Source organism: Chrysochloris asiatica, unplaced genomic scaffold, assembly GCF_000296735.1.
Source record: "Chrysochloris asiatica unplaced genomic scaffold, ChrAsi1.0 scaffold00084, whole genome shotgun sequence".
NCBI classification, from domain to species: Eukaryota; Metazoa; Chordata; class Mammalia; order Afrosoricida; family Chrysochloridae; genus Chrysochloris; species Chrysochloris asiatica.
In genome coordinates, this window is record NW_006408602.1 from 9,088,034 (window position 1) to 9,106,216 (window position 18,183).

An 18,183-nucleotide genomic window follows, 5' to 3' on the forward strand; every position below is an offset into this window, starting at 1 on the left:
ATATGATTTTCATTGGCTAATCATTCGGTGCACGTTAGAGGCCAAGATGGCCAAACTTCATCTCTCATACTTTGGACATATTGTCAAAAGGGAACAGTCGCTGGAGAAGGATATCATGCTTGGTAAGATGGAGGGTCAGAAAAAAAGAGCAAGACCCCCAAAGAGATGGATTGGCCAGGTGGCAGCATTGATGGACTCAAGTGTGGCAGTGGTAGTGAGGTTGGCCCAGGATAGGACATTGTTTCATTCTTCTGTGCATGGGGTCACTATGAGTCAGTTCCGACTCGATGGCACCTGACAACAACAACAATAATCATTCAGAAATGGTCTGTCTCTCCTTTTTTCCTAGTCTGTCTTAATCTGGAAGTTCCATTGAAATCTGTACACCCTGGATGCCCTTGATGACATTTTAAATACTGGTGGCATAGCTTCCATGATCATAGCAACACACCAGGCACCACAGTATGACAAACTGACAGATGAGTGGTGGTGAAGAAGTATAGTAGGGGCTGGAGCACAGGCAATAACCAAAACAGTCTCCACCACAGATGAGTCGATTTATACTCATAGTGACTCTGTAGGACAGAGCAGAACTGCTCTCTAGGATTTTCTGAGACTGTAAATCTTCATGGGAGCAGACAGCCTTTTCTTTCTCAGGAGTGACTGGTGGGTTTGAACTTTGTGGTTAAGAGCCAAATGCTTACTTAGCCCACAGTGCCACCAAGGAGATTCTAATTCTGTGAGATACTAAACAGATAGTTAGGAGTCAGAATATTCAGTATCTTATAGGTCTTATTAAGTTGTGTCTGATTCTTAAGAGTAATGATTTTAGCAATGGGGAGAGATTTATGTTACCATATTAGCGTACTGGAAGAAAATCATTTATGGTGTTAAGTGTGGAGAAGACACGAAGCAGGGGTACAAGCAGGGTGAACATTGATTGATGATTTTTAAAGTTTACAGTAGTTCTTAGAAATATTCATAGCTATTCATAGTTTTGGTTAGGATGGTAATGATGAATATGGAAATAAGGATTTCAGAGGTATTTAAACAAAAATGAAATATTTAGCGATGGTATGAATATGGAGATGAGGGAGACTGGATTGTCAAGGCAGAGTACTATTTACAGGGTTTCTGTACTGTTTGAATGTAATATACTTCATAAAGGTAGAAATTCGTGAAAGAGGATCAGAGTCGGAGGACAAAATTATGTATTCTATTTTAGACATCAATTTTGAGTTTTGTTTTTTATTTCTTATTTTGAGGTATCTCAAGCAGGCAGTTGTATATACAGATCTGCAGTTCAGAGGAGAGATTTTAGATAGAGATAGAAATTTTAGAATCATTTTGCATCAAGTTAGTATTTGAAACTGATGGTGAATGAAGTTGAATACGGAAAAATATTGAATGACAACTTAGAGGAGCTTAACATCATTTGGTTAGATGGTGAATCAATATGACTATGCAGATATTTACAAGCAAGGTTTATTCTGTTTTGTTGCTTTTTTAAGTATGCCAGTAGGTGTGTGGGAGTGCAATGGCTCTGTAGGATAAGCACTACACTGGTAACCACAATGTTAGTGGTTAGAGCCCACTAGTCACTCTGCTGTAGAAAGATGAGGTTTTCTGTACCTGCAAAGAATTATAGACTCAGAAACCATATGGTCTAAATTGACTCTAAAGCACTTAACAACAATAACAAAAACAACAACAACTAGGTATATTCATTTTCTATTGCTGTATTATAAATTACATGCAAATGCAGTAGCTTAAAACAACGAAATTCATGATCTCATATTTTCTGATTATATTTTAGCGAGGGTCATTGCTCAGTCTTTCACGAGCTTCAATGAAGTCATCTGGAACCTCTCTCATCATTGGTGGTCAGCCACAATTGGTAATTAACTGGCACAATGCCTGCCCAGGCATAGTCATCTCAAGACTACTGGAGAAGAATCAACTTTCCAAGCTCACTCATGTGGTCATGATAGTATTTAGTTCCTTGTGGACTATTTGTTGGGGGTGGTTAGTGCAGTTGAGTTGGTTCTGACCCATAGTGACCCTATATAGGCTGGTAAGCCTGAACCACCAAGCTTGCAGTTCAATTGCTGAGATAATATAGTATGTCTAGCTGGTCATTAGATTTAGCATGCAGTTTCTTGTACTGTGGGTTTCTTCAACACCATACTTTGTTTAAATAAGCACGTTTACTTCATCTAAATAAGCAAGTTAAAAACAAAAACAAAAACAAGGAGACAAAGTGCCAGTGAGCGACAGAGCTACCAAGACAGAATTCACAGTCTCTAATAATGTCATCGGAGTTCTGGTGTGGTGCTGTGGGTTAATATAGTGGGCTGCAAGGTTGGTGGTTCAAGCTAACCAGTCACTCTTTGGAAACCCTGTACAGGGTTGCTATGGGTTGAAACTGACTCCATAGCGCTAACAATAATGTAATCATTAAAGTTACATCCCCCAACACTTGTGTTGTTATGTTCACAAGAAACAAGTCATTAGGTTTAGGCCATACTCAAGGGGACAGTATAAGACAAGGTATGATTATCAAGAGATAAGGACTGTTGGCAATCATGCTAGAAACTGCTGAGCACAGCTGACTTAGGGGAAGAAGATGGGAAGAGGGGGAAATTAAGAACAAAATGAAGAGAGCTAACTGTGAGCACATGCAGGAGAATAAGATGCTAAAGACAGAACACTGGGAAGAATGAGGACTGACAACACTTTTTTTTTTTTTTTCCTTTTGCCTAGAATTGTTTAAGGTTTCATAGGGTGTGTTATTGATCCAATACTGGAACAGCTGTATGAAAATTCCTTTGAATACACAGGAAAGTTGCTCCTTCTCAACTAACTAGACCTTTCTATAGCTACTGAAGTAGTTCTCTAAATCATAAAATCTGTGCTAGCGAGCTGCATTTAGGAGGTTAGAAGTTCAATATGTGTTGCACAAAATTAGTGCAATAAAATACTGTGGGTCAACAGAAAGTCATCTTAGATGGGTTATATACACACTTGCAAAGACAGTCCATAGTGATGACCTATGTGAAGATTATTGAACAATAGCATTAATATCACATGCAAGTAAAATTTTGCTAATAATTCAAAAACACTGTAGCAGAACATCAACAGGACAACAAAAGTTGAGGTCTTTTGTTCAATAATTTCTACATTTTGTTGGATCACTTTTCTTTAGAATGAACACGAAAATGGATCTCCCTTCAGGCAGTTACTGAGAAATATTTCTTTCACATTTCTGGCCATACATGGCAAATAAGTTACTCCAGCACTGCCACCATTTGTTGAAACATTTCAGTTGGTATTCTGTCAATTCCTGGAGTCTTGGTTTTCTCTAATGCCTTAGGTGCAACTTGGACTTCTTAGGTTCTTGAATATGCTACATCCTAAAATGGTTGCATGTCAACCAATTCTTTTTAGTGCAGTAACTCTGTGTCCTTTCATCGTCTTTTGATGCTTCCTGCATTGGATTTGAATGGCATTGTTCCATATTTTGCCAAGGTAATCCTTCAGTATTGCAACCCAAGGCTCGAAGTTTTTCTTCAATTCTTCCAGTTTAAGAAATGCTAAGTGTATTCTTCCCCTTTGGTTTTTTTTCTAACTCCAGGACTTTGCACATTTCATTATAATATTCTTTTTTTTTTTTTCAAGCCACCTTTTGAAAATTTCAGTTTGGCTCTCCAATCATCATTTCTTTCTTTCGCTTTAGCTATTCTACATTCAAGAGCAAGTTTCAGAGTCCCTTTCCACATCCATCTTGATCTTTTCTTTCTTACCTGTCATTTTAATGACATTTTGTTATTTAATGTATGGTTTCTTTGATGTCATCCCACAACTCCTCTGGTCTTCAGTTATTCATATCTAATTCATCAAATCTGTATTTGAGATGGTTTCTAAATTCACGTGGAATCTGCTCAAGGTCATATCTTTAGTCCATAGATAAGTTTTCATTTTCCTTAGCTCCAATTTGAACAGCCATATAAGCAATTTGGTTTTAGCTGATGATATTTAGATTTTCCATTGTCTCTTCTCACTGATGTAATCAGTTTGACTCCTGTGTATTTCACCCAGCAAGGTCCTGCTTATGTAGTTGAAAAAAGGCATTTGTAATGAATAAATCATTGGACTTGCAAAATTCTATCATGCAGTTTCCAGTGTTATTTCCTACCAAGTCCGTATTTTCCATCCAGTTATCCTTCTTTGTTTTCAACTTTTGCATTCCATGCATTGGGCCAGGAGCACCTTAGACCTCAAACTAACATATTTGCTTCTAAACATTTTAAAGAGGTCTTGTGTAGCAGATTTGCCTAATGTGATACGTCATTTCATTTCTTGACTACTACTTCTATGAATGTTGATAGTGGATGCGAGCAAAATGAAGTCTTTTACAACGTCAGTCTTTTCTCCACTTGTCATGATGTTATTTATTAGTCCAATGGTGAGGATTTTTGTTTTCTTTACACTGAGATGCAACCCATACTGAAGGCTATAGTCTTTGACCATCATCAGTAAGTATTTTAACTCCTCTTTGCTTTCAGCTAGCAAGGTTGTATCATCTGCATATTGGTAAGGAATCTTCCTCCAATCCTGATTACCACGTTCTTTTTCATGCAATTCAGCTTCTCAGTTTATTTACTCAGCAGATAGGCCAAATGTTGTCATTGTTGTTATTGTTAAATGTCATTGCATTAGTACTGACCCTATGCACAACAGAATGAAACACTGCATGGTACTGCACCAACCTCACAATCATTGCTTCGTTTAAGCACACTGCTGCTGCCACTGTGCCAATCTGTCTCTCTAGGGGTCTTCCTCTTTTTATCTGACCCTCCACTTTACCAAACATGATATCCTTACCCTGTCCCTTCTGATAATATGCTCAACTTTTGAGAGACAAAATCTGGTCATGCAGGCTTCCAATGGGGCATTCTGGCTGTACTTCTTACAACATAGATTTGTTTGCTCTTTTGGCAATCCACGGTACTTTCAATATTCTCCACCAACACCATAACTCAAATGCATCAATTCTTCTGTGGTCTTCCTTATTCACTGTCTAACTTTCACATGCATATGAGGTTATTGAGGTTATATGAGTTTATCTTCCTCCAATCCTGATGCCACATTTTCCTTCATATAATCCAGCTTCTCAAATTGTTTGCTCAGCATACAAATTGAATAAGCATGGTGAAAGACTACACCTTTGGTGCACACTTTTCCTAATTTTAAACCGTTTGGTGTTCCATTGTATTGTTTGAACAACTGCTTCTTGGCCTGTGTACAGGTTCCTCATGAGTACAATTCAGCGTTCCAAAAAACTGATTCCCTGCAATGTTGACCATACCTTGTCATGATGCACACAAATGAAAGCTTTTGCATAGTCAATAAAGCACAAGTAAACATCTTTCTGGTATTCTCTCTGCTTTAAGCCAACATCCATCAGATGTCAGCAATGATATCCCTCATTCCATGTCCTCTTCTGAATCTGGCTTGGACCTTTGGAAGTTCTCTCTGTATGGTTGCAGCCATTTTGGTATTATCATTAGCAAAATCTTACTTGCATGTGGTATTAATGATATTGTCCAATTATTTCCGCATTCCATTGGGTCACTTCTCTTTGAAATGGGCATAAATATGGAACTCTTACAGTCAATTGGCCAGATAATTGTCCAAATTTCTTGACATTAATAGGTAAGTGTCAACAGTGCTTCATCAGTTTGTTGAAAGATTTCAATTTGTAGTTCATCAGTTCCTGAAGGCTTGTTCTTTGCCAATGCTTTAATGCACCATGGACTTCTTCTTTCAGTCCCATTGTACCTCTGTGTATTTTTTCCCTCTTCTTTTGATGTTTTCTGCTTCAATCAATATTTTGTCTATAGAATCCTTCAATATTGCAAGTTGAAGTTTGAATTTTTTCTTCAGTTTTTTTTCAGCTTGAGAAAGGCTAAGAGTGTTCTTCCCTTTTTGTTTTTGTTTTTTTTTTTTAACTTCAGGCTTTCAAACATTTCATTATAATACTTGACTTTGCCTTCTTAAGCAGTCCTTTGAAATTTTTTTGTTCAGCTCTTCTACATCCTCATTTTTTCCATTTGTATTAGCATCTCTACAATGGAGAGTACGTTTCAGAGTCTCTTCTGACATCCATTTTTCTTTATCTTCTTTCTTATCTTCTTATTGACCTTTTGCTTTCTTCTTGTATGGCGTTCTTGATGTCATCCTATAGCTCTTCTGGGCTTTGGTCATTAGTGTCTAATGCACCAAATCTGTTCTTGAGATAATCTCTAATTTCAGGTGGGATATGCTCAAGGTCATATATTTGCTCCTGTGGACTTGTTTTAATTTTTTACAGTTTCAGCCTGAACTTACATATGAACAATCGATAGTCTGTTTCACAATCTCCCCCTGCCCCCACCTTGTTTTAGCTAATGATACTGAGTTTTTTTCATCATTTCTTCCCACATATGCAGTCAATTTGATATCTGTTTATTTCATCTGGTGAGTTCCATGTGTATAGTCCCCTTTCAGACTGTTTAAAAAATATATTTGCAATGCACAAGACATTGATTTTGCATAATTTTATGTGAAATCCAGCATCATTTCTATCACAAAAATATTTACAGATAGTGATCCTTCTTCTTTGTTTCAACCTTTGCATTCCAATCACCAGTAATTGCCAATAGATATTGATTACATGTTTAATCAACTTCAGACTGAATAATGTGGTAGAATTCTTCAATTTCATTATCACTGGCTTTAGTTGTATGAATTTGGATAATAGTGGTACTAACTGGTCTACCTTTTAGGCATATAGATAATATCCTATCAAAGACAGCATTATACTTCAAGATAGATCTTAAAATGTTCTTTCTTATGAGGAATGTTATGCCAATCCTCTTCAATTTGTCATTACCAGCATTTTTTGTTGTTGTTAGGTGCCACTGAGGTGATACCCACTCATAGTGACCTTATGCACAGCAGAACGAAACACTACCCGATGCTGGGCCAACCTCACTATTGTTGCCACGCTTGAGCCATTGATGCTGCCACTTTGCCAATCAATCTCGCTGGGGGTCTTCCTCTTTTTCTCTGACCCTCCACCTTACCAAATATGATATCCTTCTCCAGTGACTGGTCCCTCCTGACAATATGTCTGAAGTATGAGAGACAAAGTTTGGCCATCCTGGCCTCCAAGAAGCACTCTGGCTGCACTTCTTCCAAAACAGATCTGTTGGTTCTTTTGGCAGCCCATGGCACTTTCAATATTCTCCTCAAACACCATAACTCAAAGCATCAATTCTTCTACAGTCTTCCTTATTCACTGTCCAGCTTTCCTATGCATATGAGGTTATTAAAAATACCATGGCTTGGGTCAGGCGCACCTTAGTCCTCAAGCTGGCATCTTTGCTGACATCTTTAAAAAGGTCTTGTGCAGCAAATTCCCAGCTAGATTTTTGCTAGATTCAAAATGGCCAATACCAGTTCATTTCAGCTTACTAATGTACAGGATATCTATCTTTATGTGCTGCATTTCATTTTTGACAACTTCCAGTTTCCCTAAATGCATGCTTTGTACATTCCATGTTCTGATTATTAATGGATGTTTACAGCTAGAGTTCGGTTGTTGCACTATAGAGTAAGTACTTGATTGCTAACCACAGGATCTGTGGTTCAAACCCACCAGCCACTCTTTGGAAACACTATACAGGGTCACTATGACTCAATGGCACACAACACAGCAGTTGCTCCTCATTTTGTGTTGTACCCCATCAGCAAATGAAGATCTCAAAAGGTTTACTCAATTCACATTATCAAGTTCAACTTTTCTTTGAGGAGGCAACTCTTCCCTAGTCATATTTTGAGTGTCTTTCAACCTGAGGGACTCATCTTCAGGCACTAAAACTGACAGTAATTGGCACTATTCATGATGTCTCAATATTAAATATTGTGGTGCTATCTTACAGTCTAGAACATTTTTCTGGTATTCTCTGCTTTCAATCAAGATCCATCTAATATTGCAATGATATACACCTTGCTTCACGTCCTGGTCTGAATCTAGCTTGAACCTTTGGCAGTTCTCGGTCAATGTACATTTGCAGGCATTTTTAAATTATCTTTGCTGCTGCTGTTGCTGTTAAGTGCCGTGGAGTCAGTTTCGACTCATAGCGACCCTGCACAGGGTTTCCGAGGCTGTAAATCTTTACGGGAGCAGAACGCCTCATGTTTCTCCCGTGAAACTGCTGGTAGTTTCGAACTGCTGACCTTGCGGTTCACAGCCCGATTCGTAACCACTACGCTACCAGAGCTCCTTGCAAAACTTTATTTGCATGAGATATTAATGATATTGTTCAATGATTTCCACATTCCATGTAGTCACCTTATTTTGGAATGGGCACATATATGGGTCTATTCCAGTTAGTTGGCTAGGTAGTTGTCTTCCAAATTTCTTGGCATAGAAGAATGAGTGCCTCCAGTGCTTCATCAGTTTACTGAAAGATTTCAATTTGTATTTCATCAATTCTGAGCCTTGCTCTTTGTCAATGCTGTCAATGCATCTCCTTGGACTTCTTTCTTCAGTATCATTGGCTCGTGATTATATGCAACCTCTTGAAATGGTTGAACATTGACCATTTATTTTTGGTACAGTGAATCTGTTTATTCTTTGGCTAGATCTTGCTGAAAGCAGAAAACACCAGAAATATGTTTACCTGTGCTTTATTGACTATGCAAAGACTTTCAATTGTGTGAATCATGACAAGCTATGGACAACATTGCAGAGATTGAGTATTCCAGAACACTTAATTGTGCTCATGAAGAACCTGTATGTAGACCAAGGCAGTTCAAAGAGAACAAGGGAACAATGAATGAATGGTTTAAAATTTGGAAAGGTGTGTGCCAGGGCTGTATTCTTTCACCATACTTACTCAATGTGCATGCTGAGCACATATTCCGAGAACTTTAATTATATGGGAAAAAAAACCACACCAAAAAATGGGGCATCAGGATTGGAGGAAGACTTACAATAACCTGTGATATTTGATAATACAACTTTGCTTACTGAAAATGAAGAGAACTTAAAATACTGATGAAGGTCAAAGACCACAGCTTTCATTATGGGTTGCACCTCAGTGTAAAGAAAATAAAAATCCTCACAGTTGGACCTATAAGTAACATCCATATAAGTGGAGAAAGGATTGAAGTTGTCAAAGACTTATTTTTGCTTGGATGAGCGATCAAGACTCATGGAGGCAGCAGTCAAGAAGCCAAACGACATATTTCATTAGGCAAATCTGTTGCATAAGACCTCTTTAAAGTGTTCAAGAGCAAAGATGTCAGTTTGTGGACTAAGGTGCACCTGACCAAAGCCATGGTATTTTCAATAACCTCATATATATATGAAAGTTGGACAGTGACTAAGGAAGAATTGATGCATTTGAGTTATGGTGTTGGTGGAGAATATTAAAAGTACCATGGACTGCCAAAAGAGCAAGCAAATCTGTGTTGGAAGAAGTACAGCTCGAATGCTCCTTGGAAGCCAGAATGGCCAGACTTTGTCTCTCATACTTCAGATGTATTGTTAGGAGGGACCAGCCCCTGGAGAAGGATATCATGTTTGGTAGAGTCTGAATTGGAGAAAGAGAGGTAGAATTCTTAAGTGAAGCCATCTGGAGTCAGGACTTTTTTTTATGCTGCTGGCTGCTTTTTTGGTCAATGTTTTTATGAGTCGTTCAATGTCTTCTTTCGTTAGGGGTCCATTAAAATGTTCTATGTCAATCTGTGTTAGTTTAAGTAGGTTGTGTATTTCTAGACACTTATCCATTTCTTCAAGGTTTACAAATTCGTTGGAGTATAGTTCCTCATGTTATTGTTGTTAAATTCTGCTGAGTCAGTTCTGACTCAGTGATGTTGTATAGGGTTTCAAAGTATGGCTAGTGGCTTTGAACTGCTGGCCTACTAGTTAGTGAAGTTAGCAGGCCAATGCTTATCCTACATCACCACACCAGGACTCCTAGTCCCTCATCCCATTTTGTTATTATTGTTGTTATTTAGTTGCTTTTGTTGTGACAACATCCATTTCATTTATTAGTGTACTAGCATCTTCTTTCTTTTCCTCTGCTAAATTCATCAGTGTTTTGCTCATTTCAGTAATCTTTTTGAAGAACCAATGTCTAGACTTCCTTATTCTATTTTTTTCTGTTTTGTTCCAATTATTTCTGCTCCTATATTTATAGTTCCTTTTTTCTTGCCTTCAGATCTGAGCTGTCTACAGCTGTGTTGCCCCACTCAAACATGGCAGCTCACCACACCACTCTGAATGTTTATCTCTCTTCTTCAGTCCTGCCAATACTTCGATTTCACACATCAGACTCCTGAAAGACCTCTTCTGAGTCTGTAATTCCAGTGTTTCAAGGAGTCATTTTCCCCATTACAGGTACCATGCCAAATCTGCCAAATTATAAAGCTTTGGGTCTGTTCATTCCTATATCACTTTGTCAGCTAGGACAAAACCTGCTTAAAGGACAAGTAGCAGTTGTCTGTAAGTCAGATGCTCATAACCCGAGTACTGTCTGTACCACAAGTGATGTCTTTAACAAACAGAAATTTATTTTCTCATTATTTAGGAGACTAAGGAGCCCTAGTGGTACAGTGGGTAAAGCATTGGGCTGTTAACCAAAAGATCAGGAGTTCAAACCTACTAGCTTCTGTAAGGGAGAAAGACGAGGCAGCCTGCTACCATAAAGATTTATAGCTTTGAAAACCCAGAGGGAAGTTCTACTCTGCCTATATGGTTGCTATGAGTCAGAATTAACTTCACAGCAGCGAGTTTTGATTAGAAGGCTGCACGTTCAATTTTAGGAATGTAGGATAAAGCACTGGACTGAAAAGTTGATTTGAACTAAAAGGTCGGCAGTTCAAACTCACCAGCCACTCCTTGGAAACCTTATATAGGGTTGCTATGATTTGGAACTGACTCAACAGCACTTAACAATAACATCTTTGGAGGAAGGTCCTTGTTTCTTGGTTTCTTGAGGATCATCATGTGGTGTGTCACCTATCTTCTCTCAACTATGCTTGCTTCTTTATGTCTTCTTGCTGTTGTTGCCGAATGCCGTGGAGTTGGTTCCTACTCATAGCAGCCCTGTATAGGGTTTCTGAGGCTGTATATCTTTACAAGAGCAGAAAGCCTCATCTTTTCCCATGCAGCAACTTGTTCGAACTGCTGACCTGGAGGTTAGCAGCCCAACTCATAATTACTACACTACCAGAGTATTGTTTATGAATTCTGTGTCACCATTGCAATGGATTATTAAAACTAGATGTGAAGCCGAGAGTGCTGTGGGAGCGATGGTTGGTATAAGAATAGGGTAAAAAGACAGTTGTAGCCTCATAGGAATCCTTGGGCTGATTTTTAGCTTGATTCTCCTTCCCCCTTGAATAGCCAGAGGAAGTCAGACATAGTCTCCATACCATTCTTGTACCAGTGCATATAAAAACTATGTTTACAATGTACTATAGATGCAAAGCTGTTTGAACTGCAAGGTCAGCGGTTCAAGCTTACCAGCTGCTCCTTGGAAGCCCTATATAGGGCTGCAATGAGTTGGGACCGACTCTATGGCACTTAAAAACAACAATAGTCTATTATATGTGTAATAGCTTTATGAAAAAGTTTGTGAGAATTACCAAAATGTGACAGAGACACAAAGTGACCACATGCTGTTGGAAAAATGCTATCCAAAGACATGCTCAACACAGAGTTGGCAAAAACCTTCAATTTGCACAAAAAGCACAATAAAGCAAAGTGCAGTAAAAGGTATGCCTGTATGTTATATATTAGGAGCCTTGGAAAATTCCTGGAAAAATACCATTACCTTTTTGTTAGTTGTTTTTAAAGTTTTTATTGTGAATTGAGTGATACATGGGATAACATGGGTTTTACACTGAATGTTTCATTGCAATGATTATAATCTCCTCCATGCAACATCATTCAATAGTACTTGCTTCCATTCCCTCTGGGGTTTTTTTAGTGGGGGGGATGTTGTTGTTAAGTGCCGTCGAGTTGTTTATGACCCACAGTGACCCTGTATAGGGTTTCTGAGGAGCCGCTGGTGAGCTTGAATCTTATTCCCATCTCTTTTCACCAGACCTGTCTAGATAAGAAGAAAACTATTCAGTGGGGACTCTACCTTTTCCTGCACTTTAAAACTAAACTCCCTCTTGAAAACTTGTAAGCCAGTCACTTTGTGCCTTTATCACCCCCTCATTTTAGGTAGCCAATGTCTAAGTTGTCTGTCCCTATCAATCCTGTATACAAAGGAAAGAGGATTGATACCTGATGTGAAGACTCTTTGCCTCTCAGTCGGTATTTTGAGCTACTACATCCATAAGCATAGGTCAAGTTCATCAAATTGTAGCAATTTACACTTGTTTCCTTTATCAAAAATTGTTTATCTTCCTCTAATAGAGTTCTGGAGTCCTGGTGTGGCGCTGTGGGTTAATGTGCCAGACTGCAAAGCCATTTGAACTACAAAGTCGGTGGTTCAAGCTCACCAGCTGCTCCTCGGAAACCCTGTACAAGTCTGCTATGGGTCGGAATCAATGCGTCAGCACTTAACAACAAGTTGAGTTCTGATCATCAAGCCATCAAGGCTAGGTCAAATGGGTACTACTTGCAAGTTTGGGAGTTCTTGTGCATCTTCCCTCACTTTAAATCAGCTGATGCATCACTCTCAGCTGTAGTCCTCTGTGGCTATGTCCTTATCCATGGGCTCAGGAGTCTCTAGGTCTCACCACACTTTGGACCAACCAGCCCTTCCTCTTCTCTCTCTCATCTCCAGGTCAAGGGAGTCTATGGAATATGGTTGAAATCAGCCCATTTCTTCACTGCTGCTTTTCCCCAATTTGCACTAACCAGTAGACCCATGTGGTCACCAGCAATCTTACATGCCTGCTTATGTGTTCCCTTTGAGTTTCAGTTTTGGAGGGAAAAAATCCCACTACCTTTTAATTCAATTTTTTTTTTTACCAACTGTTTGAAAACCACTCAGATTCAGGATTTTGTATCTGTTGAAAAATTAACCCCTTAGGGCCGGATTCACTCTTCTTCCTTCTTCTAAAACCTGGACTTTACCCTAGTAATATAAACTTTGCCTCTGTTTTTACGTTTGTATTGAACAATGAGATACCAGTTTGACACTGGACAACTGAGGAGAAGATTTAGATAGTTTAAGTAACTCTCTTCCTGCGGAGCTGCAAGTTCCTCTAAAAAGGCACCAGTTCTTTCTGGTGACCTTCTCCTACAACAGTGTGTCTCAGTGTACTCTGGCCATCCTTCCATCCCTGTAGGTCAGGGTGATAATTGCTCTCTGATTAGCGCTAGGCGATTCAGCATCATTTTTAGTTTTTAGGTAACATCATTGCAAATTGCCTTTTCCTTATTGTTGTTGTTAAATGCTGTCAAGTCAGTTCTGACCCATAGCGACCCTGTATAGGGTTTCCAAGGAGCAGCTAGTGAGCTTGAACCGCCGGACCTCCTGGTGCAAATCGACTTTGCAGTCTAGAGTATTACTCCACAGCATTAATATTCTCTCCTTGCAAATGTGCCACCTCAGCTGCCAAGAATATTGGGTAATGTAACAGGTTTTCAGTACCAGATTAAATTATTTACAAGAGTTTACTTATATTGATTCTTCCTACCACACATTACTGGTGTCCCAGTGGGCACTGTGGTTTATGCGCTGTTCTGCAAAGTCCGTCTGAAATACAAGATTGGCGGTTCAAGCTCACCAGAAGCTCCTCGGAAAACCCTATACAGGGTCGCTATGGGTCGGAACTGACTCCACTTACTCACAACAACAATCACATTGCTAGATTCAAGAGAACTGATCTTTCAACCGCAGGTACTTACAAGCAGGAAAAAAAGGTCTATTAATTGGAAGTTTTGATTAGAGGAAAATGTGATAATTATTATGTTAACCTCGTTCCTCAATAGCAATGCCAATATTCTCACGATCTTGGCATTAACTCCTCAGGATTTTGTGGATGACACAATACACAATGCCAGATTTCACGTGGCCCACATAAACAGCAGCAGTCCCCGCGTTAGTGTCTGAAGCTCACTGTACTTGAGCTGAACCGGGAAATAAACATCCTCAGCAATGGCTCTAGGTTGGGGTCTTTGCCCTCTCTTTCCCACCCCAGCCCAAGTGTTAAACAATGTGCAGTTTGAACAGAGCGAAGTTATGATGGATTCCTTATGCAGTAATCAAACACTGGGCAAACTATTGTGGAAGAATGGGCAATCGCCAATACTCAAATTACAGCAAGACATTGGAATGAAAAATTATGACGGTCTTCATAAATCTCAAGATGGTGATAGTTTGAAATGTGTTATATTTGACTTAAGGCCCATAATCTTCTGAATCAATTTTCAAGAACACTGAACAGGAAAAAATGTTGTTACTGGGTTTTACGAAACCGTGCTAAAACTGTTCACAGATGTAAGGAATGGGAACAAAAGTTTTTACACCGAAAGCACGCAGCACCTGACTTACTCAGCGTTTCCTAACTCTGGACTAGACTCACGGGTGCGGCCTCCTGACCCACAGTTCCAGAACAGAAGATAACCTCCACAAAAGAGTTTCAGGCACTTGGGCGGGAAGAAGGGGTGCGGGGTACGTCCGGGGTGTGGGCAGCACTACTGCTTTAGGCTCCTTTCGGCAAAGCCGATCCCTTAGCTCCGCCCCAGACCCTCCTCCGCGGGCTACGTATCACTTTCGATTTTGAAAAAATAACAACATAAAACGCTACACGTGTATGCCTGTAGACGGTCCTTGGCTGCCGGTATCTCGCGAGAACTCCTAAAGCTTCGGTCGTCCCCGCGGAGTTCTCGCGAGGAGCCTTCCTCCAAACCCATCCACCCCCCGAGGGCGGGCTGCGTGGTGGCTCCGTCACCTTTGCGCGCGCGCGTTCACTGTGGCGGGAATTTTGCTAGTTTCGGGTTTGGACCCCTACGGAGTCTGGAATCGTGACCCATACCGCTGGAGACAGGTTATAAGGAACTGGAAAAGTGGGCAGGTAAGACGTATCGGTGAATAGGGGGAGCCGGGGAATCTAGCTGCCGCCCTGTGAGGGTACGGCTCCTTACACCTCTTGTCTCGGGAAACGTGGGAGTCCGCGCAGCGAGGTTGCTTGAGATCTTTCCACCGCTGGGGAACGCGCTCATTGCTGTTTAGTAACGTAGCTGAGGATACATTTCGAGGCTAGCTCGGGATTGAACCTGGATCTGCTGTCACCACTCAACCTTGGACTGCAGGGTCTGACCTAGAGGAGATTTCAAATCGCTGCGAGAGCAAATCGAGTGTGCATTTAGTCCACCTTTTGACGTGTAATTTTTGTTGAAAATTGACTTCTCGATTCATTTTGTTTCCCTCTGCGGGCCGTTGCGGGTGTGTGTGTGCTACTTCTCAGTTGCTTTTCGAGCTCTCTTACTTTGGTTGTAACTACAAACTCTTTGCCTTCCCCACCTCCAGGACTGTCTTCAAAAGTTCTTTGAGGAGTCCCGAAAGGTGATCATAGTAAACCCCAAACATTTCAGGACATGAAGCAATGGATAACTGTTCATCTTTGTCCACCTTCCTGACCGACAGCTTGGAGTTAGAACTGGGGACCGAATGGTGCAAACCCCCTAGCTTTTCTTGCGCTTTTGATGATAGAGGAAGTGGAAAAAGGTTTTCTGGAGACTCTTACCTTTCCAGTGGATCTCTTAAGCGGTAGGTTAAAACAAAACAAAACAGATGCTTCTGGATTTTCCCTTATCAGATTATTCATCAGTTTGTTAGGAATGCTATTTAATTATTTCTATTACACTTTGATTTTCACCAACCAGTGTTTTGAAATCAGTTAAGTTTACTAAAGGAGTGCAAAGTAATATTCTGTTGTTGATTTCCTGGTTAGAGGATAGCCAAAAGTATTGAGAATGTCTTAGGATGGTTGATGTTCTTTTATCTCACTGTTACTTCAGTTTTTGAGTAAGAAATTTGGCATTAATTTCTCCTTTACTTCAAATGAATTCTGAACTTCCTGGGCTTTTGAAATATTTTCTTGTAAAGGATGAGATAATATTCCAAAGCTTTTTCAATGATTCTTAAGCCCAGCATGCATATTTGTTGCTGCCCCACTTCCTTGTAACTGTATGTACCCTAAGCCTTAGACACTTTAGCTTTAAAAAAACCAAAGCTTTTCTAATAAATGCACCAGATTGTGCAGTTTCACAGAATTAATTATTTTTCCAAATTGACGCATTAGGCACATATTGCACATACCGCAGTAAAACTGATATTCTTAAAATGTTTTAGGACTGTTTATTTGAGACCCTAAAAGAGATTGTTGTTGTTGTGAAGTGCAGTTGAGTCAGTTCCGACCCATAGCAACCCTGTATATGGTTGCTAGGAGCATCTGGTGAGCTTGAACTGCCGACCTTGCAGTTCAAATGGCTTTGCAGTCTGGCTCATTAACCCCACAGCACCACACTAGGACTCCTAAAAGAGATTACTCACCTTTATTGTGTACATGAGACATGACTTAAATAACCTTTAACTGTGTTTAAAAAGACCAAATGTCCTTCATGTAAACGTAATTCTACCACAACTGAAGACCAGTAATGATGATAGACACAAGTGTGTTCCTTAGGCTCGTTCTGTATATTTCACTTTAAGTTACATTGATCTTTGTACTTTTTATGACTATATGTGACTGCATCTTTAATGTAGTCTAGCTGTAGTAGTAATCATGGATATGTAATGTGCCAAGGCATTTCTTGACATTATGACATCATTTTTGGTGTGTCATGTATAGTATAGATACGTATAATATCAGTAAAGACCTAATGTGGTATGAATGTATTTTTTATGAAATTAAATTTCATTTCAGGCTAATTTTGAATCTTGATCCATTACCAACCAATTTTGAAGAGGATACAGTGGAAATATTTGGCTTTCAATGGGTTACTGAAACTGCTTTAGTTAATTCATCTAGAGAGCTTTTTCATTTATTCAGGTACGTTTTTTTGGTTTTTGTTTTTATAATCACCTTAAAGTATGGATGTTTAATAAGTTACATTGCTGGTAGGTTTCTCAGTATTAGGAAGCAACTCATTAAAACCATTATTCCATCAATATTACTATTGGTGCATAATCAAGTAAGCAGTAACCAGAACTCTTATTTAAGTATATATTGAAAAATACAAACCTGTGAGTATAGTGTTGTTCCAGTTTGTAAGTTACTTTGCTAGTTGGTTTCTATTTGGTTATATAAAAACATTACCTGTTGTTAAGTATCGTCAAGTCTGTTCCAACTCATAGTGACCCTGTAGGGTTTCCAAGGAGCCTATGGTGAGTTTGAACTGCCGACCTAGTAGTTATACCAATCTTGTGGTGCAGTGCAATTCCTACAGAGCTACACCAGGACTCTGAAAGTAATTTCTGTTTATCATGTAAAACCCAGTCCATATTTCAATATTAGATGGTATTTTTAGGAGTCAGTTATTGAGGGCAAATTATTATCCAAAACCAATTTAAGAATATTTGGAGTCCTGCTGTGGTGCGTGGGTTAATGAGATAGACTGCAAAGTCAGTTTGAACCACAAGGTTGGTGGTTCAAGTTCACCAGCCGCTACTTGGAAACCCTATATAGAGTTGTTCTGAAACCGACTCCATGGCACTTAATAACAACAACAGTGGTACATTTGGAGTCCTAGTGTGGCACTGTAGTATAAGCACTGGACTCCTAACCACAAGATTGGTGATTCAAACCCACCACTTGTTCCTTGGAAATGCTATACAGGGTTACTATGAATAGGAACTGACTCCATGTCAGCACTTAACAAAAACAACAATGGCGCATTGAAATAAAAATGGAAAGGCAGAAAGATTTCTCCTATGCTATTGGAATGAGACCTTATGAAGAACTATTATTGTGTCTGTGTTTTTCTACATCCACTATGCTATGGGAAGAGCAGGTTAATATACTAGGAAGAATGGCAAGAGAAAATTGCACTCCATACTATAAGCAGGCCTGTGAACCACAAGGTCTGCGGTTTGAGCCAGCCATTCTCTTGGAGAAAGATGAGGCTTTCTGCTTCTGCAAAGATTTAAAGCTTTAAGT

At 39.6% G+C, this 18,183-nt stretch overlaps 1 protein-coding gene across 1 annotated transcript in view; it reads left to right on the plus strand.

Moving 5' to 3' along the window:
- The first annotated feature begins 15,627 nt into the window (after positions 1 to 15,627).
- MMS22L (MMS22-like, DNA repair protein) overlaps positions 15,628 to 18,183 on the plus strand; it is a 160,362-nt gene continuing 157,806 nt past the window's right edge. The window contains exons 1-2 of the mRNA XM_006865862.1: positions 15,628 to 15,791; positions 16,951 to 17,076. Coding sequence (XP_006865924.1) covers positions 15,628 to 15,791; positions 16,951 to 17,076 — 290 coding nt within the window. The remainder of the gene's footprint in view (positions 15,792 to 16,950; positions 17,077 to 18,183) is intronic.